At 41.7% G+C, this 25,991-nt stretch overlaps 1 protein-coding gene across 2 annotated transcripts in view; it reads right to left on the bottom strand.

Annotated features, from left to right (window-relative positions):
* The window catches only part of FAM13A (family with sequence similarity 13 member A), a 181,100-nt gene that overhangs the window by 35,429 nt on the left and 119,680 nt on the right, over positions 1-25,991 (bottom strand). For both annotated transcript variants that reach the window (XM_042467129.1, XM_042467130.1), the window contains 4 exons: positions 25,550-25,736; positions 20,231-20,307; positions 17,080-17,122; positions 3,833-3,983 (listed from right to left, as the gene is read on the bottom strand). In XM_042467129.1, the coding sequence (XP_042323063.1) occupies positions 3,833-3,983; positions 17,080-17,122; positions 20,231-20,307; positions 25,550-25,736 (458 nt within the window). The remainder of the gene's footprint in view (positions 1-3,832; positions 3,984-17,079; positions 17,123-20,230; positions 20,308-25,549; positions 25,737-25,991) is intronic.

The following is a 25,991-nucleotide window of genomic DNA, read 5'->3' as shown; positions in this document are numbered from 1 at the left end:
CCATTAAATGAATATTTCAAAGACAGGACCATCTGCATGGTTTACTTTTTTTTTTTTTAAATATTCTTTATTGAAAATTTACAGTATATACATAAAAGAGTTTTACATATTTATCAAATTCTTCATATCTTATCTCCCTCCCTCCCTTCTCCCTCCCTCCAAGTTTCTAATTTCAGTAGTTACACATCACACTTATATATTTTGTTTGTTGCTAAAGATCATGCGTTACTGCATGCTCATATCCTTATTCAGTTACAAAAACCTTCTCCATGTAAAGTTTGCTTAAGAAACTAATAGCAATAACTTAAACATCTTTCTTTACAAAACTTAACTTGACCATTTGTCTCTACAAAAGTTCAATAGTGGATCCCAAACTTGTTTTTCTTCGGCAGTTTTGTCTCTGAGTGTCATTGCAATCTTATCAATTTCTACTATATCTAAAGTTTTATATAGCCAAATATCTACAATAGGTATTTCCGTGTTTCTCCAGTGTTGGGCTAGCAACATCCTTGCTATCGTTATTAAATATAATACTGTATAGGTTTAAGTCTTTCTTTTTCCCCCCTTACATATTTAATATGAATATTTCTGAATCTAGACTGAATTTGATTTGGAATATCTTTTGTATTACCTTATGGACCTCTTTCCAAAAATTTTTAACTTTAGGGCATGTCCACCACATATGGTAAAAAGCGCCAATACTTTCATTACATTTCCAACATAGTCTCTTGTTATTTTTGCAGATCTTACCTAATCTTGATGGTGCTAGATACCATCTATGTATCATTTTTAACAAATTTTCTTTTCTATCCATATAGAAGGCAAAGTTTAAGTTCTTCCATGCATGGTATACTTTTTGTGTGTATGTGAACAATGTACTGTTATCCCACCATGCTTAACACAAGCCTTAACCATTCTTGCTTATCACAGCAAGCATGCCTCTGACTTCTGGAAACCACAGCAAAGTACCCAACCTTCTTCTCAACCTGGAAGAGATGGATAAACAATCATCCCTAGCAGCTGGACAGTGATCCATTGTCCCCAGTTTAAAAGTTTGCAGAAAAGTTAAGATTTACTGGAGAACTGCATAGTCAAAGTAATCCAGAATACCTTAGCCAAGCAGGGGCAAACCAACAAGACTCTTCCTGAGTAGTAGTCTTTCCTGTTCCAATGCACCAAGCTTGGTGGTGGGGCTTCCTTAGCCATTTCTAGGTGGATATGTGAAAGTAGTGGTTTGACCACTGAACTACAATTCTGGAGGCCAGGGTTTGAGCCCCGGCTCAGCCATGGAAACCCATTGGGTGACCTTGGACAAGTGACACTCTCACAGCCTCAGAGGATAGCAATGGCAAACCTCCTCTGAAGACGTTTGCCAAGAAAAATCCATAACAGGCTCACTTTAGGGTCGCCAGAGGTCAGAAATGACTTGAAAGCACACAACACCACACACGTTCTATGTGTCTCTGCCAAAGAGTGGCCAACGCAGTAGGGGAAGGACAAGACAAGCAGTCTGGCAGTGACAATTTTTGGCTTAGTTTGCAAGGATAGCCATTTGTTGTGGACCTCTGCTTTCTATTCTGCATTTTCTTCCATGGGATTTGGGAATTTCTTGCCCTAAAATACAGCATGCTGTCCAAAGTGTTAATGCTCACTTCGCAGCAGGTTCCAAATGTAAGTGAGACCCTATGGCCTGTTACAGACTGCCGAAATAAAGCTGCTTCGGGCCTCTTTGGAGGTATGCTATTTAAATGATGCATGGGTCCTAAGAGTCTGGAGGTCGCGCCAAAGCCACACTCCATTCCTAAGCACTGGAGTGCAGCTTTGGTGCAGCTTCTGGATTCTTAGGATGCATGCATCATTAAAACAACATACCTCCAAAGAGACCCGAAGCAGTTTTATTTTGGCAGTCTGTAACAGGCCTATGTGTGCCCACTAAAAAGAAAACCCTCCCCAACAGAATGAGTGGCTTACTGTTGATTAACTCTCTATAACTGGAATCTTAATTCTAAACTATTGAAACAGAGCAGAGATAAAAACACAGATGGCCTGCCCAAGAGATAAGGGGAGGCTACCTTTCAGGTAGTGGAATAGGAGGATGGACTGGATGGCCCTTGCGGTCTCTTCCAACTCTACGATTCTATGAAATAATGCCCATTCCCATGACTGGATGGGTCCCATACCCTACTCTCATACTGCTACAAATACTACACCTGGGGAAAGGCCAGGTGGAATTCCTGTCCACACTGTTTTACTCTGAGAATTCCCTCAGAGCTAGAGAAAGGGCAAGCGGGTGGACAGGCTCTCTGCAGTTGTTCCTTATAGTTTAATAGATAAGGTGGGCACCAGAATGCATAAAAGTGAGGTAAGGTGAGAGTCACTGACCATCGAGTCTCTTTCTCTTCTACCTCCTGCCCACTTGCCACCTACTCCCCCAGCCCCATCCTGCTCACCTTTGAAAAGATTAAAAAGCACAACTGTCCTGTTTTCAAGGTAGAGTTAATTAGAATATTAAGGGGATATAATGACAGAAAGACTGTTGGGAGGGCTCCTTTGAGGTGTACATTAGATGCACAGGGAGAAGTCTCTAGTGAATAATCAGCATGCAAAAAGAACATCATGTCACCTGGCGTCTTCTGTCAAGAACAGCCACAGCTGCTGCATGTTTGAATATTAGAAGCCGGATCTGACCCTGCTTTAAAATTCTGAACTGATACATAAATAGTATGTATACATAAACTGACATCACCTCCTGAAGTCCTCTCTATAGAAAGTCAAGAGTATTGCACATATAGAATAAAGGTATTATACTTTTCCCCTCACTTCTATGGGCAAGATGGAATCAGTTCCTCCACCTCCTCTTTCAAATGTCCACTTGATAACAAATTGCCCTTAATTACGCTTTCTAATTGTTCATAAAGAAAGGAGACTTCAAAATCTCTGAAAAACTGAACTCTGGAATGTCTCTGATATCTCCAAACCATTCAGTTTCTAGGGTCAGCGGCTGCCTTTCAATGTGGTGACATGTTTTCTTTGCCATTTTAGCTCTGGAAATACTCCCTGGAGCAAAGCCACAAAAAGAATTGTTTTGCTAAAAACACGGTTTATCACCACAAGCTTCCCATGCATGCAAAGATAAAAATGTGTGTTTCAATTCATGAATGTAAACAAGTGAAACTGATTCTCCCCCCCTCCTTTCTCCCAGTACAGCCTGATGGATGCATATCTGTGTGCCCAGACATATGAAAACCATTAGAATGACTAATGCAAAACATCTGTATCCTACCAAGTTGAGAAGAGCAAGATCACTTGAAACATAATCAATTTAAGACCTTCAAAACAAAAGCGAAAATATTTACCAGCAAATAAACAAAAAACCTAACACAAAACCTGAAAAACTGAATTTTGTACATCACGGGGAAAGGAGTTTTTGGGGATCTACTAAAGTAGGAAATTAAAAAGGTTTCATTTCCCCCCCCCCCCCCCGATATTTTTTATATGATCATGAAAAGACAGAGGGAAACCCCAACACCTGGACACACAATTCTGCCACTCTGGGATGCAGCTAAGGTCACCATAGAGGAGTGCTAATGCAACAGCAGTCTTTTTAGCTTTTTAGCTCAACTGAGTAAAAAGAACAGGCAAAAGGACAAAATTGTTCCATGGGTCTTTCTCCATTCTGAGAGGAATGTATCAATACATCTTTTTCACTACAAATTTAGGTTTTTCACCCAAGCAGGTTGCTATAGATTCTCTATCAAAAGGGAGGGGGGATGTACCCATACTGCAGCCAACATTCCCTCACTCACACCAACATCCAGCCTGCCTACTGTACCTTCCCAGTTGTTGTTGTCGCTGCACAAAGTGGTCAAGTCCAGCCGAGGCACTTCTGATACAAAGGTCTCCTCTTGCCCATCAGTCTCTTGGTTCCTCTGTAATTTGCTTTCAGGAATGCTGGGATGCTCCTGGATCTTCATGCTCAAATTCTGGAACAAATCCCCAAAAGTGAGAAACAAGGCACACCTTTTCCCTAAATATATTTTGCAATGTTCAGAGCAGATGTAAATGCTTGCAGAAATCAAGGGTGCTTCTCCTTTTATGCAGTTACATGCAAAATAACATGTGCCTTAGTATCCAAGATTCCCCAAACTTAGTATCACTCAAACTTTCTCCTTGGTTAAAAAATGCCAGCAAGCAGTCCTGAATTTGCGTCTTTCCAAAAGTGCAAGTAGTCGACACAGTCTCCAGTAACCAGGATAAAGAGGATGGCACAGTGAAGGATGTGCGTTCCTTGAAATGTGCAATTTTTTCTGACACTGGAAAAGTAAAAAATGAAAATGTCAGCCCCTCTCACAAAGTGTTGCTGTTGCTAAGGCTACTGTAGCAACGGAGTGTCTTTGGGAAGCAGGCACCTCCGGCCACTGACCCAGTCCCTAGAGGAAGCCGAGAGCTGACTGGATGAAGAGCTCAAGCGAAGGAGGGGAATGGCAGGCAATCGCTCTCCAGCAAGTTTGGGCTTCTGGTGGAGATCAATGAATGCCAGCTAAGCTGGGTTGGCTGCACGTCTCTTGGTTTCCTGTGGTTGTTTTCTGCCTGGGTGTGGGGGAGAGCAGGACTATTTATGGAGGTGCTCTGGGATATTACAAGCCACTGTTGCGCAAACCCAAACTGGAGTGGGGCTTTGGCATTTAAACAACTGGAAGCTGGAGTACCCTGGGAAATAATCCAGCCACTAGGAACACTTCCCAGTCCACCCAATCCTCATCTGTATCATTCTCCCCCTTCCCCCATTCGTAAGGGAAGAGCCGCCGAGGGGGTGATCTATTATTTGGGGGGGGGGGGGGGGGGACAGCAGCTCTTTGCTGTGCTAGTGCTCGCTTGCAAGATATCTGAGAAGTGTTGTGTGTCTAGAGTCCACAGAACTCATTGCTCTTTCGTCCCTCTGCTGTTTGCTTTTTTTGTGGGCTTAATCTATTTGGATTTAACTCCTGAGTTCATCACAGTGCTCTCTCTATCTCATACAAAATTTGGGGAGTATGGAATGCAAAAATACATGCAAACACACCAATTCTTGAGGGGGGGATTCTATTTTAGGGAGAAAATAATGCAGGGAATAAAAAGGGAGGGAGAGAGAAAAGAAACACATAGCTCCTCAGTCCAGGAATGGATGACAAATGCTGACAAAAGAGACATGACAGGAGCTATTGTGAAAAGATTAATGACCATCAAATGTTTAAAGTGGAGTATTACTCTCTCAGCCTCAGAGAAAGACAATGACAGAGTCTCTCCAAACAAATGTTACCAAGAAGACCCAGTGATAGGTTTGCATTGTGATTACCATAAATCGGAAATGACTTGAAGGCACAGAACAACATCTGTCTGTCTGTCTCACCCTTTTCCCAGTCCAAGACCCAGGACAGCTTACAGATATGGATATTTCTTCAAAACAATGGAAATCTATTTGTGAATACAGACTTCTATATACTGTCAATACAAATTGGAGCTGAAAATGTACAAGTATTATTATTCTAACTTATCACTATTATTACTACAATCCATCATCATCATCACCATGAGAACCACCAGAACCACCACTATGATTAGCAGCAGAAATAGAACTTTTATCCTATTCTTCAGCTGAAAAGTTTCTTCAAACATCTTACATATACTCAGTATATTTTTTTTAAAAAGAGAGACTTGTCTCTAATCTAAAAGATGGGGATAGAGACAGAGAGAGTACAAAAACTGGGATGTGTCCAATGAAATCCACTGGAGTACAAAAAGAGAGAGGTTTATTTTATTTATATGCTGCCTTTCCCCTGGCATGGAACCTAAGTCAGCTCAGAAAAGCTAAAAACAAGGTAAGCTAAAAACATTATAATAAAAAAAAAAGCTGTAAGACAATTAAATAAGCTTCACATGTTAAATTTTAAAGACTATAAAATCAATTAAAAAATTCTCAGGATGCTAACAACATAGGGCTCTTTCGTATTATGGTGCTTCACCAAAATACAAATCCCAGGATTTCATGGGATGCACTCATGGCAGTTAAAAGTGGAATCATAGTGCTATAATTGTGCCATGTGAAATACTAAAAAGCCTGACACATTTTATCCTGCCAATGGTTTTAAGGCTCTCTTCAGGAAATATAAAACAAAATCACAAGACGACAATAACTTACCTGAATGGCTCAGCCTTATTATAGATTACCTTTTTGCCATTTGGAGAACCAGCATGGCATAGCAGTTTCTGTGTTGGACTCTGACTCTAGAGACCAGGGTTTGATTCCCTGCTTGGCCATGAAACCCACTGGGTGACTTTGAGCAAGTCACACCCTCTCAGCCTCAGAGGAAGGCAATGGCAAACCTTCTCAAGAAACTTGCCAAGAAAACCCTATAATAGGTTCATTTTAAGGGCCCACAACAACAGAAAGAACATGAACCTTTATGAATGGATAAACTCTAAGAATAACATAAAATTTGATATAGAATATAACCATCCAGAAATTCATTTCTTGGACTTAAATGCAAAGAAGGCAAATAATCAAATCATAGCTTTCTTATAAAGAACAATACAAGGTGTTAATAAGATGATAACATCTATTTATAGTCTGATAATTCACATTCTAGATCCCTCAAGATGCAGTTTCCCTGACGGAGACTTTGATTCCTTAGATTAAAATACAATTGTTCAAACTACACTGACTTTAAAAATGAAGCCTATATACTGGCAGAACCATTGATGGATAGAGATCATCCTTGAAAACTGGTTTCTCAGAGCATACATAAAGTGTCTCAAACAGCATATTCTGATCTTTTAAAACAAAATAAACCACAGTCCACCTGTCTCAACTACAACTTCCCTTTCAATCACATTACCAATAGTTTACAGGGGTTTATTAAGAAATATTAGCAGTCCAATACAGTGTATATCGTGCTGTCAAGATAAACTCCAGATGTTATCCAAAAGAACCAACAATGTTGGTTGTTAAATTAATTAAATTTAATTAATTAAATTAAGGACTTCCTGGTAAGGAAGACAGCCAAGGAGCACAAATACCATATAATGCTCTGATGGACATAACCAGACCCACAGAGCATCATCCCTTCACACAGGGGTGTGGGTTGCAGGTGAGACATGCATTATGCAATTGCCTTGGACCACACATAGAAACTTGATGGGGTACCCAGGTAGTGTCATCTCCCATGTATAATCTTCCTGTGATAGCCTATTGCTTTTTTCTTTTCTTTTTCTTACTGCAAAATATATGTGGATATGGAGATGGAAAAACTGCAGCATGCTTTTAAGTTACAAATTGTATTTTTGAGCTGTAGTTTGTTTTATTCAGTGCCATGACCCACCCTGGTAGAAGAGCCGAATATAAATTAAACAAATAATCAAATAAATGGATTCTGACTGATAATGCTAGGACTTATTTGTCTAGAACTATGATTCCCAAACCCTGTTCTTCCAGGTGATTTGGACTTCAGATTCCCAGAAGCCTCAGCCGTTGTGGTTAATGGTCAGGGATTCTGAGAGCTGAGGTTCAAAACATCTAGAAGACTAGAATTTGGCAATCACTGGTCTAGAATAATTCTGAAGTACTTTCAACTGGCATCTAGACCTCAGCTCAGCTATGGGAGAAAAGAAACTTCATCCATCCAAGCATCTGGGCCAGACAAACACATTTTGCTGCCTGATGCCACAAACAAGATGCCATTTCCTAGTCAGTCCAAATAGAGTAGCTGACTGGCAGCTGAATTCTCTGATGATCATCATTTTAAATGTCACTTGAGGCAGCCAAGTCAGTTTAGAGAGCACAGGAAGCTTGTGTGTTACACACAACAATGCCCTCCAATTGAGGGGAAATGCCAGAGAGTTCATAAAGTGAAGCAACAGAGCTACCATTTCTCTCCCCCCTCCCAAATCTACTGCCTGAAGCACCTGTTCCACACTGTCTAATTGGAGGGCCGGCCCTGACAGTAACTAACTTACAATGGAATAATATCCAGTCATCCACCCCACTATATTCAATGAAACCTATCCCTTAGTTAGTCAAGACTATAGGCTTGATGGGTTACTTAATGGCTAGCATTAACCTGAGCAACACTTTAGGAAAAGAATGGACAACTCTGGCAGCTCTTCTCATGTTGCTGTGCGCCTTCAAATCATTTTTAACATATGGTGATGACCCTAAGGTGAAACTAACATGGGTTTGATTGGCAAGATTTGTTCAGAGGAGGTTTGCCATTGCCCTCCCCTGAGGTTGAGAGAATGTGACTTGCTCAAGACCACCAAGTGTTTCTCATGGCTGAGTTGGGAATTGAATTCTGGTCTCTAGAGTCATAGTCCAGCACTCAAACCACTAGGCCACACTGGATTGGGGAGAGGGACATGCAATTCTCATCCACAGTCTCACCAAACTATGAATCCCAGGATTCAATGGGGTGCAGCCATAACAAATGAAGTGGAATATAGCAAACTATATAGCAAAAATATATTTACCTAGTGTGAATGGGTAGCTTAGGGAGAATGAAGTAAACTGGGTACACTCAGACAATATTCTTTCCATGCAGCTGTTAGATATTACAGGAATTAAGCTTAATGAGAAAAACCCGAATGAGAATGGCAAGGGGGCTATGCTGTGCTAGAAGACCGCCACTTGTCAAGTAGATAGATGATAATTCAGTGGCATCATTCAAATCAAAGGACTAAGGAGAGGGATTTTACAAGCATAGAGGAAAAAGGGAAGTTTCAAATAATATGAAGGCATGATGAAGGAAATATTTTACTCGACAGCAAATAAATAAATAAATAAATTACTCTGAATGTTGAAAGAACTGGTTTTTCAACGGTCATGACCCCAGTCAATTGCTCAACTTTTTATTTCCTTTTCTTCTCAGTTTAAGTCACGTAGCTTTTTTCTTCAGCAGAAAAATCCTGCAAAGTTGTTTTTTTTTTTTTTTTGGTTAAAGTGAAGTAAAAACACTTCCCTGGCTATAGTGTCTTTAATCCAAACCAGTTTGGGGCAAAAAATGTCAGTTCAAGAGATTTCTTTGCACTCTGCAACAACATGTCCTGTTCTCTTTGCTCCCTGCCACACCAAAAGTTCCGGCTAGGGAAGAACATGAAAGCTAAAGTAACACTTTAAGGAACACAATTTGTCAGAGGATAGAAATAAACATTCTTATCCCTTTCTCTATAAGACAAATTGTACTGGAGTCTTAATCACTTCTTGTGTTGTCACTTTCCTGTAATTTCAAACTGCCAATGACCTGTCAAAGCAATGCAACAGAATCAGTTCCAAAGTTGTCTCTCCACACTTGGTTGCCATTCAACAGAAAGTGGGATAGAGGAACTGAGACTGTAGACCTGGAACATTTGTTTTTTGAGTAACCAGATATAAACAGAAGCAGAATATTCATACAGCAGCCATAGTCTGCCAACACACACTCTTGACAAAATTACAGAAATCAACATACATCAGCATAAACCTTTACATTTGAGCCCATTCCTCGACAGCAACCTATTTGATAAAAGCATAAGATTGCAAGTTTTAAAAGATATAACATGGGAAAATGTTTCTGTATTTTTCTTCTGCTTGGAAGTCTGTATCTTTGTTGTGGAATAAAAGAGGATCTCTGTGCCCTCTCCATTAGTGTGAGGAACACGCAATGGACTACTTGTTCACTCATGCAGCTCATAATGCAATGAATAATCCATAAGGCCTTCAGAAGCATAATGGTAGCTTAGACCCAAGGGAGTTGCAATGAATCTCCAACAATGTTCTAAGCATACACAGAGGGCTCACTGTTTTGGCAAATGGATTTTTAATTTTTTTTAAAAAAAAATTGCTCATGATGCCTGCTGATATCCAAGCACTCTCACATACCTGTCTGAGACCTATAGCCAGTTCCACAAGGACAACTGCATGCATCATAGGGGATATTATTGTATCTCCCTTCCAATAGGGCTGAGGATAGAACATTACATTTTGTTAATGCTAATACTATCCTGTATTATCTCTGTGAATTATTAAGAAAGAACAGGGTACAGAGAGTTGCCAGGAAAGCCAAGGGTCTCTAGTGACAGTAAATGATTACTTAGTCTTGACAGAAAATAGGAGGACACTGAATTCCAAACAAAGTTAACCAGAGATATATATCATATGGCCCTCCAGATGGTGTTAAATGACAATTAATAGCTGCCTTAAGTCACCATAGCCAATGAAGAATGCTGAAATCTGCAATCCAAAAACCTCTGAAGGGCCACATGATTTCCACCCCTGATTTAAATAAATAGATTCGTAGAATCATAGAGTTGGAAAAGACCTCAAGGGCCAACCAGTCCAACCTTCTGAAAACACAATCAAAGCACCCCTGACAGATAGCCATCCAGCCTCTGTTTAAAGACCTCCAAAGAAGATTCCACCACACTCCAAGGGACTGTGTTCCGCTGCTGTACAGTTCTTACTGTCAAGAAGTTCTTCCTAATATTGATGTGGAATCTCTTTTCCTGTAGTCTGCATCCATTGCTCAGTGTCCTAGTCTTTGGAGCAGCAGAAAACAAGTTTGCTCCATTTCCCCAGCAGCAAAAAACAAGTTTGCTTCAAATACATTTTCAATCACTCTGCTAACAAAGCAGAGTTTGAAAAAAATGACAGACTATGCTTTTTTGTCCAGTCTGAGACATCATGGTACAGGACAACCAGACTTGGGAAAGTACATATGAGTGCTTTAATGGTAGAAATCTTATGTTGGAAGGGTAGACGTGGAGAAAGTCACTGGGTACCAATTTTGTATATCCTATTGCACAACTTGGATCCCAGAAATTCCCAGCCAACACAAGCAATGTTTCCTATAAAGACACTGCAATACTGACTGCTGCATTTTTATCTAATATGAAATAGAAATTACTTTTTTGGACTACACCCTGAGTGCCCTGTCAGCTGGAAAGTTACTCTTCCCCAAACCAAGCAACATATACCAATTTTCAGTAAGGGCCAATAGAGTACCCTAAGAGGAGGTTTGAGTGTTGGAATATGACTCTAGAGATCAGGGTTCAAATCCCTACTCAGAAATGGAAATCCACTGGGTAACCTGGGACCTTATCACACGTGGGGGAGTTTGCAGCTCAGATCCGCAGTCACTCCTGTTCTAGCAATGCAAAGCGTGATGTTTTTTCACACCAGATCCAGAGTCACTCCTGTCTAGCAATGCGAATTAAGGTTAAAATGTGATGTTTTACCACACCTGGTTGCCTTTCTGTTGCCCTTCCAAATTGAGGGGGAAGCGAAGTCAGTTCTATTCCAAGCAAGTCACGTGATGCGGAGTGAGTGCACATTTTATTACCACACCGTAGGGTTCAACAATTCGAATCAGCACCCTTGCACATGCTCAGTGGGGCTCTGGACGCTGTCCTCCTTCCCTGCCCCTCTTTAGCTGTCATCCTTCATGGGGTGAAGAAGCAGTGAGGGGATGATGGGATAGGTCGCTGGGGTTTGCTGGGGCCAGGATTGGGATGCAGGAGAAGGCAGGTGATGATGGGATAGCTCGCTGGGGGTCCCTGGGGCCAGGATCCGGATGCAGGAGAAAGCAGGCGACGATGGGATAGTTCGCTGGGGGTCCCTGGGGCCAGGATTGGGATGCAGGAGAAGGCAGGGGATGATGGGAAGGGTTGCAAGGTGGCAGAGGGGGTGAGATGGCATGAAGGAGGAGGAGGGGGTGACATCGCAGTGCAATTCGCAATGCAATCGAAGTGAGCCTGGACGCGAATTCTATGAAGCCATTTTTTTTCTGGTTTTACCAAAATAAGGGGTCACTTTGGAATCACTACGGAAGCACCTCGCAAGGAGCTCCCATAGAAAGGAATGGCATCTGATAACACATTCACGTTATGACGTGAATGCGCATTGTTGGAAGTGCAGTCACATTGGAACTGAGCCTGAAAATCTCCAAAAAGCTCCGTGTGATATACTCCCGGGGCACGTTAAACACTCTCAGGAGGAAGGCAGGGGCAAATCTCTGAACAAATCTTGCCAAGAAAAGCCGATGGTAGCCTTAGAGAAGGCACACAACAAAAGTACCCCAAAAGCAACAGATTCCATCTGATTCTGGATGCTTAGCAGGGTCAGCCCTGGTTAATACTTGGATGGGAGACTGCCAACAAATACCAGGTGCTGTATTTCAGAGGAACTGGCAAAACCACCTCTGAGTATTCCTCGCCTAAGAAAATCTTGTGGAATTCGTGAGGTTGCCCTAAGTCAGCAGGTGACTTGAAGGCATATATACACAAATGTGTAGTGGGCAGAGGATGGATTAACACCATCTGACAAAACTAAGGTCACTAATGTCTCACGTATGATCCTTAGCTGCCTTGCAATTCAACCCATTAAGATCTAGCAATGGAAACACACAATTGCTGGCTGTCCAGTTCCTCCTCTGCCCTCATTTGTGGTAAAGGAGACAGAGAAAGAGGTACAGGAGCTTGCTCTTGTTTGTTAGCTCTGAATACCATCATTTGTTATAAAAGGTATGCTTCTAAGTCCCCCTAAGCAACAAGCTTAGAAAGGCCGTGGAATGTAAAATTATCCCAAAAGAATGTAACATTTACTTGACCCTTTAATACCTGGATAATGAGATCTTAGGGTAAATTTTATGCCTTTCTTGTGATGAAAATACGAATTGAAATATAAATTCAGTTCAGACAGTTATTTATAACCATATAGTTCAGTATGCAGTTTTTGAGAGAATCTACTGCTTTGAAAGAAATTTAGACTGTCAGATCAATGTGCAACTAAATAATTTTACATGAATTACTGTAAATTTTAACAATTCCAAATGGTTTTATAGCTTTTCAAAAGCAGGGGAATATAGGAATATAAAGTTTTTATTCCACGATTATTTCCAAGATCTTAAGGTCATGTAGAATGTTATCCCACACTACACAAAACAAACAAACAAACAAACAAACAAACAAACATATTACACAATTATAGCACTTTGACACCACATTAATTGCCATGGGTCCATTCTATAGAATCTTGGGTTTTGCAGTTTTGGGAGGAAGCTGGGATTTTCCAGAGCACTGGCACATGACCAAGCTATAAACCCAAAGGATGCAGTCATGGTAGCTGAAGTGGTATCAAAGTGCTATAACTATGTAGTGTGCAAGAGACCCAAGGATGTATTTCAAGGAAATAAATTTATTTTTGGAGTGATCTGGGCTTTCAGAATCATTCAAACAAAACAGTGTCTCCAAGAAGCCACACTTGACTTTACCTAATTTAATTTCTTTATTACATATATTTCTCCTGAGGAGCACCAGGCAGCAGACTTGGTTCTCTGCGTCCCTTATTTATCTTCACAACAGCCCTGTAATGTAGGTCAAGCTGAGAGGGAGCAACTGGCTCAAGGTCGGTGAGCTTCATGGTTGAGTTCTTAATCTGATGTTCCAACCACTGCACAATGCTGGCTTGGATACTGGTTGATTTGGAGACTATGGACATTATGTTTTAGGCTTAATTTAAACAATGTAGGGTAGAGCTGTGTTTATTTGCTCTTTTTGTTCTGTCTGAGACATCATGGTACAGGACAACTAGACATGGGAAAGTACATATGAGTGCTTTATGGTACAAGTCTTATTCTGGAAGGGTAGACATAGAGAAAGTCACTGGGTACCAATTTTGTATATCCTATTGCACAACTTGGCAAAGTACAGACAGTCCCTGGCCCCTGGTGAACTTATCTATCATTTTGCCCAACACGAACCATGCATCAGAATCTATGATGAACACTGATTAATTAGTTCTGTTTATTTTTAGATTTATTATGTCAACATCATGCTTCTGTAAAAGCATAAGGCACAATAGGTGTTACTAGCCATAGAGTATAGTTTCCAGAAAATATTACTTTATCTTAAGGAAGATGTTTCTTGCTTAAGGTTGCAAAGGAATGATTGGAAGCACATGGACAAGCTTAGCAAATTTGTCAAACACAAATAAGTGGTTGGAAGAGATTTTCAGTAGCTATATGCAGAGCTATAGCGTACACATGCGACTAATCTCACGGCTTGTTGAAGCAGAATAAATTGTTTAAAAAAAGGCAGTCTGTGCAAATATGCTACATTTATACAGGTAACAGAATTTGGGTTATACTGGCAATGAATATTGATTTGTTCTTTCAGAGGTCTTGCAAATTCATCTTCCTTTCTACTCTAAACCAAATGGTGACTTGAAAGGTTACTGTATAGGTTTTAAATTTTAAAGGAATGAATATATGACATACTGAAATCATGCATAACTGAGCAGTGGTGGGATTATGCTCTGAGTCCCATTCTTCTTAAAAGTAACTTTCCTTAGAAAAGGGAGAAATCTCACAGTACACCTACCTCCACCAAAACAAAACGCAGCTGAATTCTCCCGCTTTCTAGAGAGTAACATGCTTAAGGCAACTTCCGTAAAGAAAAGAGCAATCACAAAAAAGAAAGGAAACAGAAGTGACAGGGAACAAAGCGTTCTAGTTCTAAAGGTAGGGTTGCCCTCTCTTAATCGCTAAACCCCAAAGAGAAAGAACAAATTTCAGTTCGCAGAAGAAAGTATTAAGGGGGAAGCAAAAACATCCACCAGGATTAGAAGCAAAACATATAGAAAAGAGGAAAACATTCATCTTATAAAAACAAAACAAAATAAGGAACACACACCATGCTGCATTAGATAACTTTTCTGGCTTAGTGCTACATGATACTCAACAACAAACCAAGCTGCTAACTACAGTAGTGCAAGGTAGCGGGGCTAAGAGATGTATCACTTCATAGTTCCTCATTCAAATTTCACCTCTGAGAAGAATCAACTAAATGATCACTGTCAGCCTCACCCTTTCCTCCCAGCACATCCTGGATTATCATCAGAATAGTCCACTGGGACTATTCATTAACTGGGAGCCATTCCCTGCCAAAACTAACATTTCTGGGAACAGTCCAAGACATGAGCTTTCTTTTCTCTGTAACAAGGAATCAAAGAAAACTGTAGATAACACTATTACCACTACTCTTACAGGGATGCCAGACTGAGAACTGGAGAGTGCTCTTGTACCCGCAGGAGGAGGAATTTTAGCAGGTGTTGCTTGTCATGCAACCAACGTAAGAAGCAACACAAGTTGAAATTCCCTCTTGTTGTTGTGTGTCTTCAAGTCGTTTCCGACTTATGGCAATCCTAAGGCAAACCTATCATGAGTTTTCTTGGCAAGATTTGTTCAGAGGATGTTTGCCATTGCCCTACCCTGAGTCCGAGTGCATGTGACTTGTCCAAGGTCACTCAGTGGGTTTCATAGCTTAACAAGGATCGAACCCTGGTCTTCAGAGCCATAGTCCAATGCTCAAACTATGACACCACACTGGATCTTAAAGATACAAGAGCGCTGGCAATTCTATTACTTTAGATATCCCTTTACACAGAGAAACAACCTCTTATTTTGGAACTGAAGTATACCTGGAAGATCTGAAGTGTTTTATAGAATACCTGTTGGCTAACCACTTTCCTGAAGGTCACAGTGGAGGTAGCTAGGTTTTGTGTTGCAGCAACAGTTTGCTGTCATAGGTTGCTGACTTAATATTAAAGGTATGACCACTTTATGTTGTTTTATATTACTGTGTTAACAAATATTCTATATTAATGTTGTTTATAATTCTATATTTAATATTGTATTCTAGTGTATCATACCATATTTTATACACCCTGCCTTCTCCCTTTTCTTTTTATCCTGGTCACTGACCTAAATAGGAGAACCGTGAAACTGCAATACACAAGTCAATGCACAGAGACAATGCACATTCACAAGCTAATCTGTGAATGTTAATGCACTACCACATGTGCAGTGGTCCTGTGTGTCCATGCTTACGCTGTCTTCAGCTGGATATGACAACTGTGCATTGTCCCCCCCCCCCAAATCATACTGCATGTACAGCACAACATATATCTGCATATGTCCTAACAGAATGCTAGCCAATAATTGTTATTTATCATATTTGTCTCATGGCCTGCTTACAAGGAGCTCAGTGATGCACACATGGCTCTGTTATGTGCTTTTCTTCTCAAGAAGCCTATGGTAGAGGTTAGGCTGAAAGATGGTGATTTAGACACAGGCGTCCTGCAGACTTCCATAGCAGAAATGAGATTCACACTATCTTCCCATTTTCAGTTCTGTCTCTTTCTCACACACACAGGCTAAAAGTAACTAAACAATATTTTTATCAGGGTTTGGCAACCTGCTGCTCTCTCTTCCAAACTTTAGGTAGCACGCAGCTTAATTTTCAGAGCCCTTTGTATGTTATCAGAGCTTTCGTAAGCACAATCCTTCCCTTTCCTGCAATCCTGATGGTTGCAGAGGGAGAAGAAGGAGGTGTGGAGAGAGAGAAGAGGATGACAGAAAGAATGAAAAGGAGGTGATCACTTTTTGACTTGGCTTACCCATAACCCTGGCATGCCGTCCTTGACAGACTAACCTGGAGGGAAAGAGCCCCTTGAGTAAAAAAAAAATCAATTATGTGTAGCCAGTCAATCATACTGGTTGGCTTGTAAGGGCCTTTTCAAGCTCAGCTCAATGGCTACTTTTCCTGTTTCACATAAGAGAATCTCCAAAGCAGCTTATTACACATACTAGGACAAATCCAAATTTTAAAAAAATATATCAAAAGCAGCAACTAAAAACATAAGAAGCGTCCTAAATGCATCAGACCAAAGTCTAACATTATGCTTCCATGTGGCTAACCAGATGCCTATGGAAGGTACCCAGAAGCAAGACATGAACAGACTAAACCTCTTACAAATCCTGTTAAAATATAACCATCTCAGAAGGAAAGCCAGCAGAAACATATCACACAGGTGAATAAAACCTTTTTAAAACTTGCCACCTAACAAAAGGGCTGGTCTCAGAATAATATCTATGGGAAGTGAATTTCACAAAACAGAATACAAATCTCAATATATTAAGTGAAATGTAATGTAATATTAAGGGTAATTAAACGGCTTTGTGTTTATTTTGTTGTTGGACTTAGACAGAAAATAAAAATGAATAAAACACTAACCTGAGAATGTCTTAACAAGTCACCATCACTTTCATTGTCTTTGCTACAAAAGAGAAGAAAAGGTTTGGGTTAAAATTGTGGCACAAAGAAAGCAGCATAGCCAGTTTCCTACATCAAAGACAAATACAAGAACACTTTTAAAAAGTGTCTGAAAGTAATATTCCAAGGTACAGCATTTATAATTTCAAGTCATGCATATTCACCTCCACTCTGGAGACATATAAGCAAAAGACCCACTACGTTACAGAGGAAGAACAAGAAACCAGACAATTTCATTGTCTTACTTGGAGTTGAAACACTTTTGGCCCTTCCTCAATTTTCAACTAGTGACAGTCATTTCATCAGGCTACCCAAGCTGTTTCTATCCAAGATGGCCATTGTAGTAACTGTAATATTAAAGATAGTTGCCTGTGTGTTTTCCTCTCTTCCCTTCTCATCCTTTTTCCTTGTGTGATATATTTTAGATTATAAACTGGAGGACAGGCATTGGCCCTTATCACATGAGGAATTTTGTAGTTCAGATCCGAAGTCACTCCTGGTACAACCATGCGAATTCACGTTGAAACGTGATGTATTATCACACGTGATTGCTTTCTATGGGGAGTACTTCCAAGCCAGATACAAAGTCAATTCAAAGCGACTCCTGATTTTTGTGAATTTGGTAACAAGAGAATTCACAAAAATTGCTTCCAACGTCACTTTGATTTCACTCCAAATTGGTCTGGTGTGGAAGATCACCCTGAACTCACCCCCCCCTTTGGCCCCCTGCCTCCTGCAGGGAGGAAGAAGAGGAAAGATGCGATCGGAAGTGGCAGGGAGAGAGGAAGAGGAGAAAGGACGCCACGGCTTGGGTGCAGAAGAGAGCTCACTGTCCGCTGCCTGCCTGGGGCTCCCTCTTTGGATTTGGCCGGAGAGGAGAGGAGAGAAGAGAGAGAGCCCTGTGAGAGGGATGCCTTGCCCAGTCTGGGGATGCCCAACTCACTCTGAAGGCAGCGCCCTTGCAAGAGCCCAAGAGGTAAAAGGGAGGGGGACAGGGGGTCCTCCTTTTCCCAGATGCTCCCTACCTCCTTTCTTCTGTTCAAGAGGGACTGGAGCAGAAGCAGGGATCAATTTGCAGCCTTTTGTTTGGTCCTGTCCCAACAGGCATCCTCTTTTCTCAGGACGCATCCTCCATCCCAGCCTTCTCTCCAGGAGGAGTTCCCAAGTGCCCTGTAGGGCTAAGAAGAATGGCTTGGTCTTTATAGGCAGGTGATGAGCTGGGGATCTGGTCCTGTCCTCCATTCATCCTGGTGCTAAGGAGGGGGCAAATGGAGGAAGCAGGGAAGGATGACAGTGTCCAGAGCCCCATTGAGCATGTGCAAGGGTGCCAATTTGAATAGTTGATTCTGTCTGGTGTGGTAATTTATTTTGCACTTGCTCCGCTTTGCCTCAGGAATGACAAGAATTTTGCCCTTCACGTGAGATACTTCATCATGTGAGTTGCCTTGGATTCGAATTGACTCTGTTTCCCTTTCCCTTTGAATTGGCTTTCGATTAGGGTTCCAATTTCATGTGTGATAAGAGCCAACATCTTACTACTGATATTTATATTGAAAAGGGTAAACATGCTTTAAAATCAGAGTGGGTAAAGTGCAGCTCTCCAGATGTTGCTGGACTACATTCTCAACAGCCCTAGCCAACACAAATACAGTGGTCCATCCACATTCACTGTGACTAGGGATAAAGGACTCCCGTGAATGTGGAAAAACCACAAATAATAAAGCACTATTCTTTTTACCTGAGAGAAAACCTCTCTACGAATATCCAAGTCCTCCAGTGCAACTCTATGGTTAACATCTGCCAGAAGTTGATCATAGAATCATGGTGGAGAACCAACAAATGCCTAGAGAAGTATTTCCTCTAGGAATGTCTAGGTCATCCAGCACAAATCTATGGTCAATTTCCAGCAGAATCTCTTTACAGGTTCTAGAGATTCCTAGAGAATACATATTAAGCAAATCCACAAAAGTCAAAGCCACAAATGTGGAGGGCCAAATGTAATGGAAAGCAATATTTGGGATCACATCTGAACAGCATGGAAACAGGGAGCCCTGCTTTGCCCATTCCATTTTAAAAAATGAATACAAAGGGAGAGATCAATTTACAATTTTCTATTGGCTAATAAGGCCAAATTCAGTCTTTTGCTTAAAATTCTTCACACACTTTTATAACAACAACAACAACAACAACAACTTTTAATTATATTTCCCGCCTCTCCCTGCGGATCGAGGTGGGATTACAGCAATAAAACAATTCCATATAAAATACAATCGTTAAAACTATGACATTACTATTAATTCACTACAATAACAGATCATCAACTAACGTTCATACAATCAGATCAGAAGCGGAGTATTTAAGATCTCTTATAAAAGATCGGGTGGGTAGGCCCGCCGGAAGAGATCCGTCTTTAGTGCCTTCTTGAAGGCATCTAAGGTGATGACAAGACGGATCTCTTCTGGCAAGCTGTTCCACAATCTGGGGGCCGCAACAGTGAATTTTCTTTAGAAGTTGTTGTTAGCCTGGTTTTTGACTACTCCAATAGGTTCTTTCCAAATGTTCTGAGAGTGCGAGGCGGATTGTGTAGGGAGAGGCGTTCCCTCAAGTAACTCGGGCCCAAGCCATAAAGGGCTTTAAAGGTAATAACCAACACTTTGTATTGGGCCTGGAAGCTAAACGACAACCAATGAAGAGATTTTAACACCGGTGTTATGTGGTCTGATCTAGGTATTCCAGTGATCAGTCTGGCTGCCGCGTTTTAAACCAATTGAAGCTCCGGTCTTGGTACAAAGGTAGCCCCATGTAGAGCGCATTACAGAAATCTTGTAATTTATATGCTTAAGAAAATCATAACTATAGGCATCTTATGGGTGAATGCACACATGCAAATGCAATCAGAAGCAAAACATTTAAATATTAAATAAATACTTATGAAGTCAATATGGTATAGTCAGTTTCTCCCAGTCAAAGCTTGAAAAAATACTTTTTTAGAATATAATTCTCAAATCCCCAGCCAGGATGGCCAGGGAGGATGTCCTTTCCCCAGTATATTCCCAGCTGTGGTGTCAGGTCAACAAAATCCTTGGGTTAGAGTGAATTACAAGCAATTCACCTGTCTTCAGAAAACACTTCCATCTCATCTGGTCCTGCTCTGTCCACAGGTCTCAGGGAAGCAAATGTTTCCATTGTCTGTCAAACATCAAACGTGAAGACAATACTTTAAAAAATATCATTCTTAAAAACTGAATTTAAATGTGAAACAAAGAGTATAGGATCTATATTTAGTTCTCATTCAAACATGACCACAACATTCTGGCTTTATAAGAGGAAAAATATTCATAACAATCACCCTTAAAGGGTGAGGACACAGAGAGAAAACCCATATATTGCAAAGATCCTGAACTGCATCAGTCATGCAAAATGTGACAATGCACCACTCACGCCCTACTTCCATGAGAGGGAGATACATTCTTTACTAAAATATTGTTGTTTTGCCTTTACCAAATATAAATTAGATATAAACAGCATATAGTCACAGTCTGCACCACAATTTAGAATGTAATCTGTTTCTATTACTTGTAGTTTTTGAGAAGTATTCCATTACTGTTAGCTATCCAAGTGTTAAAAAGTAACTTATTACATTGCTCATTGCACTAGTAATTACTTTTGTATTGCTTTTCATTACCTGATTTTTTTTTTTTTGGGGGGGGGGGGGGAGGGATAAAAAAAGTGTCACATTTCAAACATTTCTGTCAAAATGCCTCTAAGAATGCTCATTATAAATAACTGTTTAAGTTATTTCAACAATAACCGTTGAACGGTTATTCGTTACACTGATAAAATAAGCTTGCACTTACTTGCTGTGTTTCTTTGGAAATAAAACTTCATCATACTCTTATTGCTTCCAAAATAATTAGTTACAATTAAGGCCATTACTTATAATGTATCATACACATGAGTGGCCTCCCAACAACCTATTCTCCTTATGGTCCCATTATAACACAGTTCTCACCATATGCTTTATAACATCTTCCTCTTCAGTCTCATGCAGAGTCAACAGTTTATTCCATGGCTCTTTTTGGACAGCTCCCTAATTCATTTCTCAGCTATGATACTATGACTGCAACTCATCTTCCTTTTCTGAAGCTCCCTGTACTTTTCATCCCCTTGAATCAGGTGCCTGCAAGCACCAGTATCCTCCTTTGTCAATCAAGCACTACATATGAAATGTTTCCTATTTATATCATATTATTATATCATATTACCATTTATTATCTTAGCCCACCAACTCCCTCAAGGTGATGTGGAATGGATAAAAACATTGAATCACACTGTCCACTCAGGTCCCATTTGGAAACCCCCAGAATCACTTATTCTCTTACCCTTCTTCTCTCATTTATCTATAGAAGACCTAAGATGGGCAATTGCAAACTATGTATATACCACCTTAATAAGAATTTGAAGATCTAAACCAGGGGTCGGCAACCTCCGGCCCGCGGGCCGGATGCGGCCCGCGGAGGCCTGCCGCCTGGCCCCTGGGTGCGTTGCTGCGCCGCCGCGGCGGCCACCCGTAACGGCTCTTCGCCGCTCTGGGCGCGCCTTTTGGGCGGCAAAATGGCGGCGAAGTCTCGCGCGACCTCCCCTGAGGTCGCGCAAGACTTCGCTGCCATTTTGGGCAAAAAAATGGCGGCGCCCATAGCGGCCTCTGGGCGATGGGCGCCGCCATTTTTTCGCCCAAAATGGAGGGGAGGTCACGCGAACTTCGCCGCCATTTTGCCCCCAAAATGGCGGCGCCAGAGCGGCGAAAAGCCGCGATGGACAGCCGCGGGCGGCAGCGGCGGCGGGCCTTTAGGAGGCCCGCTGCCGTCCCGGGGCCCCCAGGAGGGCTCCGAGGGCGGCAGGGGGCCTCTGGGGGGCCCCTGCCGCCCCTAGGGGCCTCCAGGAGCGCTCCAAGGGCGGCAGGGGGCCTCCCCGCCTCCGCGGGGCTCCGCGCAGCCCTCCCCCGCTCCCGCGGGGCTCCGCGCGGCCCTCCCCGCGGGGCTCCACACGGCCCCACGCGGCCCTCCCCCGCCCCCCGCAGGGAAGAGCAGAGGAGGAAGAGGGGCAGCAGGAGGGGAAGAGCAGGAGGAGGACGAAGAAGAGGAAGAGAAGGTGGTGAGTGGCCAGAGGCCAGATGGGTTTTTTTGTTTTATTTTCAGTTATTTTTAATTGCTACAAGTGTCCCTGGCTTGACAATGATAGTGTGATGATATGATGATGATGACGAAGATGATAGCCAGCTTGAGAAGTATGCAACTACTGTTCTGAAGCCAAGAGAGTGTGACCTTGCAAAGTGTGTTTTGTGTGCTTTTAATGCTAACAAGTCTCCCTTGATTTGACAATGATAGTGTGAGGATGGATGATGATGCAGCTTGAGAAGTATGCAACTACTGTTTCAGAAGCCGAGAGAGTGTGACTTGCAAATTGTTTTGTGTGTGTGCTTTAATGCTAACACGTCTCCCTTGCTTTGACAATGATAGTGTGATGATGATGATGATGCAGCTGAGAAGTATGCAACACTGTTTAGAAGCCGAGAGAGTGTGACTTGCAAATGTGTTTTGTGTGCTTTTAATGCTAACAAGTCTCCCTTGATTTGACAATGATAGTGTGATGATGATGATGATGCAGCTTGAGAAGTATGCAACTACGATGTTTCAGAAGCTGAGAGAGTGTGACCTTGCAAAGTGTGTTTTGTGTGCTTTAATGCTAATACGTCTCCCTTGCTTTGAAATGATAGTGTGATGAGGATGGTGATGCAGCTTGAGAAGTATGCAACTACTGTTTCAGAGCGTGAGAGATGTGACTTGCAAGTGTGTTTTTGTGTGCTTTTAATGCTAACAAGTCTCCCTTGCTTGACAATGATAGTGGTGGTGGTGATAATGATGATGATGATGACAATGATAATGATATGAGTCAGCTTGAGAGGCATGCACGCACTGTTTTCTGAAGCCAAGAGAGTGTGACTTTCCAGAGTGCTTTTTCTGTGTGTTTTTGGTTCTTTAATGGCAATATTGATATCAGAAAGCCTCTGGGGCAAGGCCAGTGTAAATTGGTGATTTTACAAACCCATGCGCAGTGAAGAAAAACCAAAGTCCCTTACCCAAGTACACATTTCTGAGAAGTACACTTGGTCCAAGAACGGTGAAACCACCTTGACATGTTCAATAGGCATAGCCATGTTAAACCATGCTAAGTGTTAAACCCAAGGGGTTGGATTATGGAATAAGCCTCTGAATATGCAAGAGGCCAGTTTAAGTAAAGCCATGTGAAATGCACAACTGTGCTGTGTGTGTGTTTTGGAATGCAGATTGGGGGTGTTTGTCCAGAAAGGCACCGAGGAGGAGAGGGCGGGCACACGCCTCCTCCTCCTTGCAGGGCTTTTGGTAGAGGCTCCGCCCGGAGAGTGGCTCCGCCCCGAGGGTGGCTCCGCCCCGGAGGGTGGAAGCTCCGCCCCCAGCATGCAGCCACGCCCCGGAGGTGGAAGCTCCACCCCCTGGCTCGGCCCCCCGACTTGTCGGGGGGACACCAACCCGGCCCCCGGCTCCAAAAGGTTGCCTACCCCTGATCTAAACAATACAGCTGGACACCCTGGACAAACCTAGGCCCTGACTGTATAAATAAGTATGAAACTGAAGCAAAAGGCAGGGTATAATACCATAATAAATAAATAAATAAATTATGGATAATCAAACATTTGAACACGGCTTCCATGCTGTATGTTGCATGCAAGTATTGCACACTGCACATCTGTACACTCTGGTAAGCAAATGATATTTCTGTAAGAGGGATGGCATCTTCTAGGCATGGACCTACATTGCTGTCATCAACTACTGTTATGATCTGTGGTAGGGTTGGGCAAAGCACAATCCACTGGATTTTGTATGGACTCCAGTTCCTAGTAGCCCTGGACAGCATCACTAATGGGTGAGGAATGCTAGTAGTCACAGTATAAAACCACCTGGAGTGCTGGACTTTATCTATCCTGATCAATGGAATAACTAAGGCTTGAATTTTCTGAATGAGTAAAACAGCCTTTCAGCAGCCATGTTCACACCTTCTTGCTACCAACAGTCATCTTTTGCTGCTGAGGTCGAAGAGGGATTTCTAGAAAGCTGTGGTGAAGAAGTGACAAGCTGTCGAGACCTTAACCCTACAATCTAACCACATTTGCTATCTATTGTCCTGTGCCTGCTATTTGTCAACATATGTCAAGACAATCAATATGATTATGAAATCAAGTGCATCTGACACTTACATTTACTATACTTACAATGACAGGGACTGAGAACTATTCTGTGTAGTATGGTAAAAACATAGATATGCTCACACACGAAGAAAAACTACTCACACATGGTATGGTGTCATCCTTATAGATGACAGTTCAGGAGCAAGCCAACCACACCTTCCTCATGTACTCAAGCTACTTCTCCGGATTTCACCCTCAACTGATGTTTTCTTCTTTACTCTCTCATTACCCACCACCATCATATATCCCAGAAGCCAGAGAAAACCCTAAGTTTCCATTTAGGGAAAAGGAGCTCTAAAAGAAAGAGACAAACAATGGTTGAACTTGTCCTAGTGTTTGCAAAACTTAAGAGCTTATGTCCATGCTGGCTGGGGGATTCTGGGAGCTGTGGTTCAAAAGAGTACATTTCTAAATTTGGACCTATCCACTGATCAAATAGAACATGAGCAGCCACATAATTTGTTCCCCCTGGGGGCTGTATCAATTGTTACTTGGTAGGCAAAAGAAGTACAAATTACAACCAATTAGCTGTCTCAGCAGCCTATTGCAAGGTGATATATTTCCTAGTTGCAAAATGCAGTATAATGTTGGCTGCACATGCAACTGTGTCTTTATGTCAAAACAGTCCTCTTTACATAATGGCACAGCTATGCTGGTTTCACATGCAAACAGGCATCATTTAAGATTTTATAATGCTGTTTGTGCAATGGCTATGGCAATGGTAAAAATTAAATACCAGGATAGTACAGTGGCAGATGGTCTTGCCACCTGGCTATTCCACTCGATGCCTGTTCCACCAAGTTAGTCCTCATCATCTTCCAAGTGGCTATTGCTATCTGAAAAAGGCACACTTCAAACTACAAGTCTGCTCTGAGTCATCCATTTAGGTTGCCAACAGAACATGGAAAAGCTTGTATTTGGGATTATAACTGTTGGATATTAGACTGAAGGGTTCTGGAATGTGTAACCCAAAACATTAACTTTTTCAAGCTTTGCTTACCAAAGTAGACCTACCAGGGACTTCTGCAGTTGCAACTCAGACAAACCATTCAGTATGACCAGCTGCAACTGCAAATGAAGACAAGTGGACAGTGCCTTAAATCTCAGTACATCAGCTGAGAAAGTGACATTAATATGTTTCCTTACCAGAAGAGTGTCCTGGTTATCATTAAGCTCAGAAAGTTTGGTGCTAGATTTCTGTCGCTTTGGTTTACTCCTTTCTCCTACGTATCCAGAGCCGTTCTCTTGCAATTTTTCCACTTCCTGGGCTGTCAGCATACACTCTTCAATGCTGTTGAAGCCAGAAGGAATATTCTCTTTATTGATGACCTCCCTACACAGAGAAAAAAAATTTCAGGGTTGCAGATTGTTTCAGTGAATTTGTGAACACAAACCAAGGAAAACAAAGCCCAACTTTAAACAGTTCTGGAAAACAAATATAGTGACTATGGGCTTCATTAAAAGTTTTATAGCCCTCAGTAGGTGTACCAAGATGATATTCACCTCTACAAAGTCTACTGAGAGCAAGATGTGCAGGCTCCAGTACAGTATGTTGAAAGAACATGACAAAGCAACTTGACTGGAGCTA

Source organism: Sceloporus undulatus, chromosome 5 (genome assembly GCF_019175285.1).
Source record: "Sceloporus undulatus isolate JIND9_A2432 ecotype Alabama chromosome 5, SceUnd_v1.1, whole genome shotgun sequence".
Taxonomy (NCBI): Eukaryota; Metazoa; Chordata; class Lepidosauria; order Squamata; family Phrynosomatidae; genus Sceloporus; species Sceloporus undulatus.
This window is presented reverse-complemented; position numbering and strand designations above follow the sequence as displayed.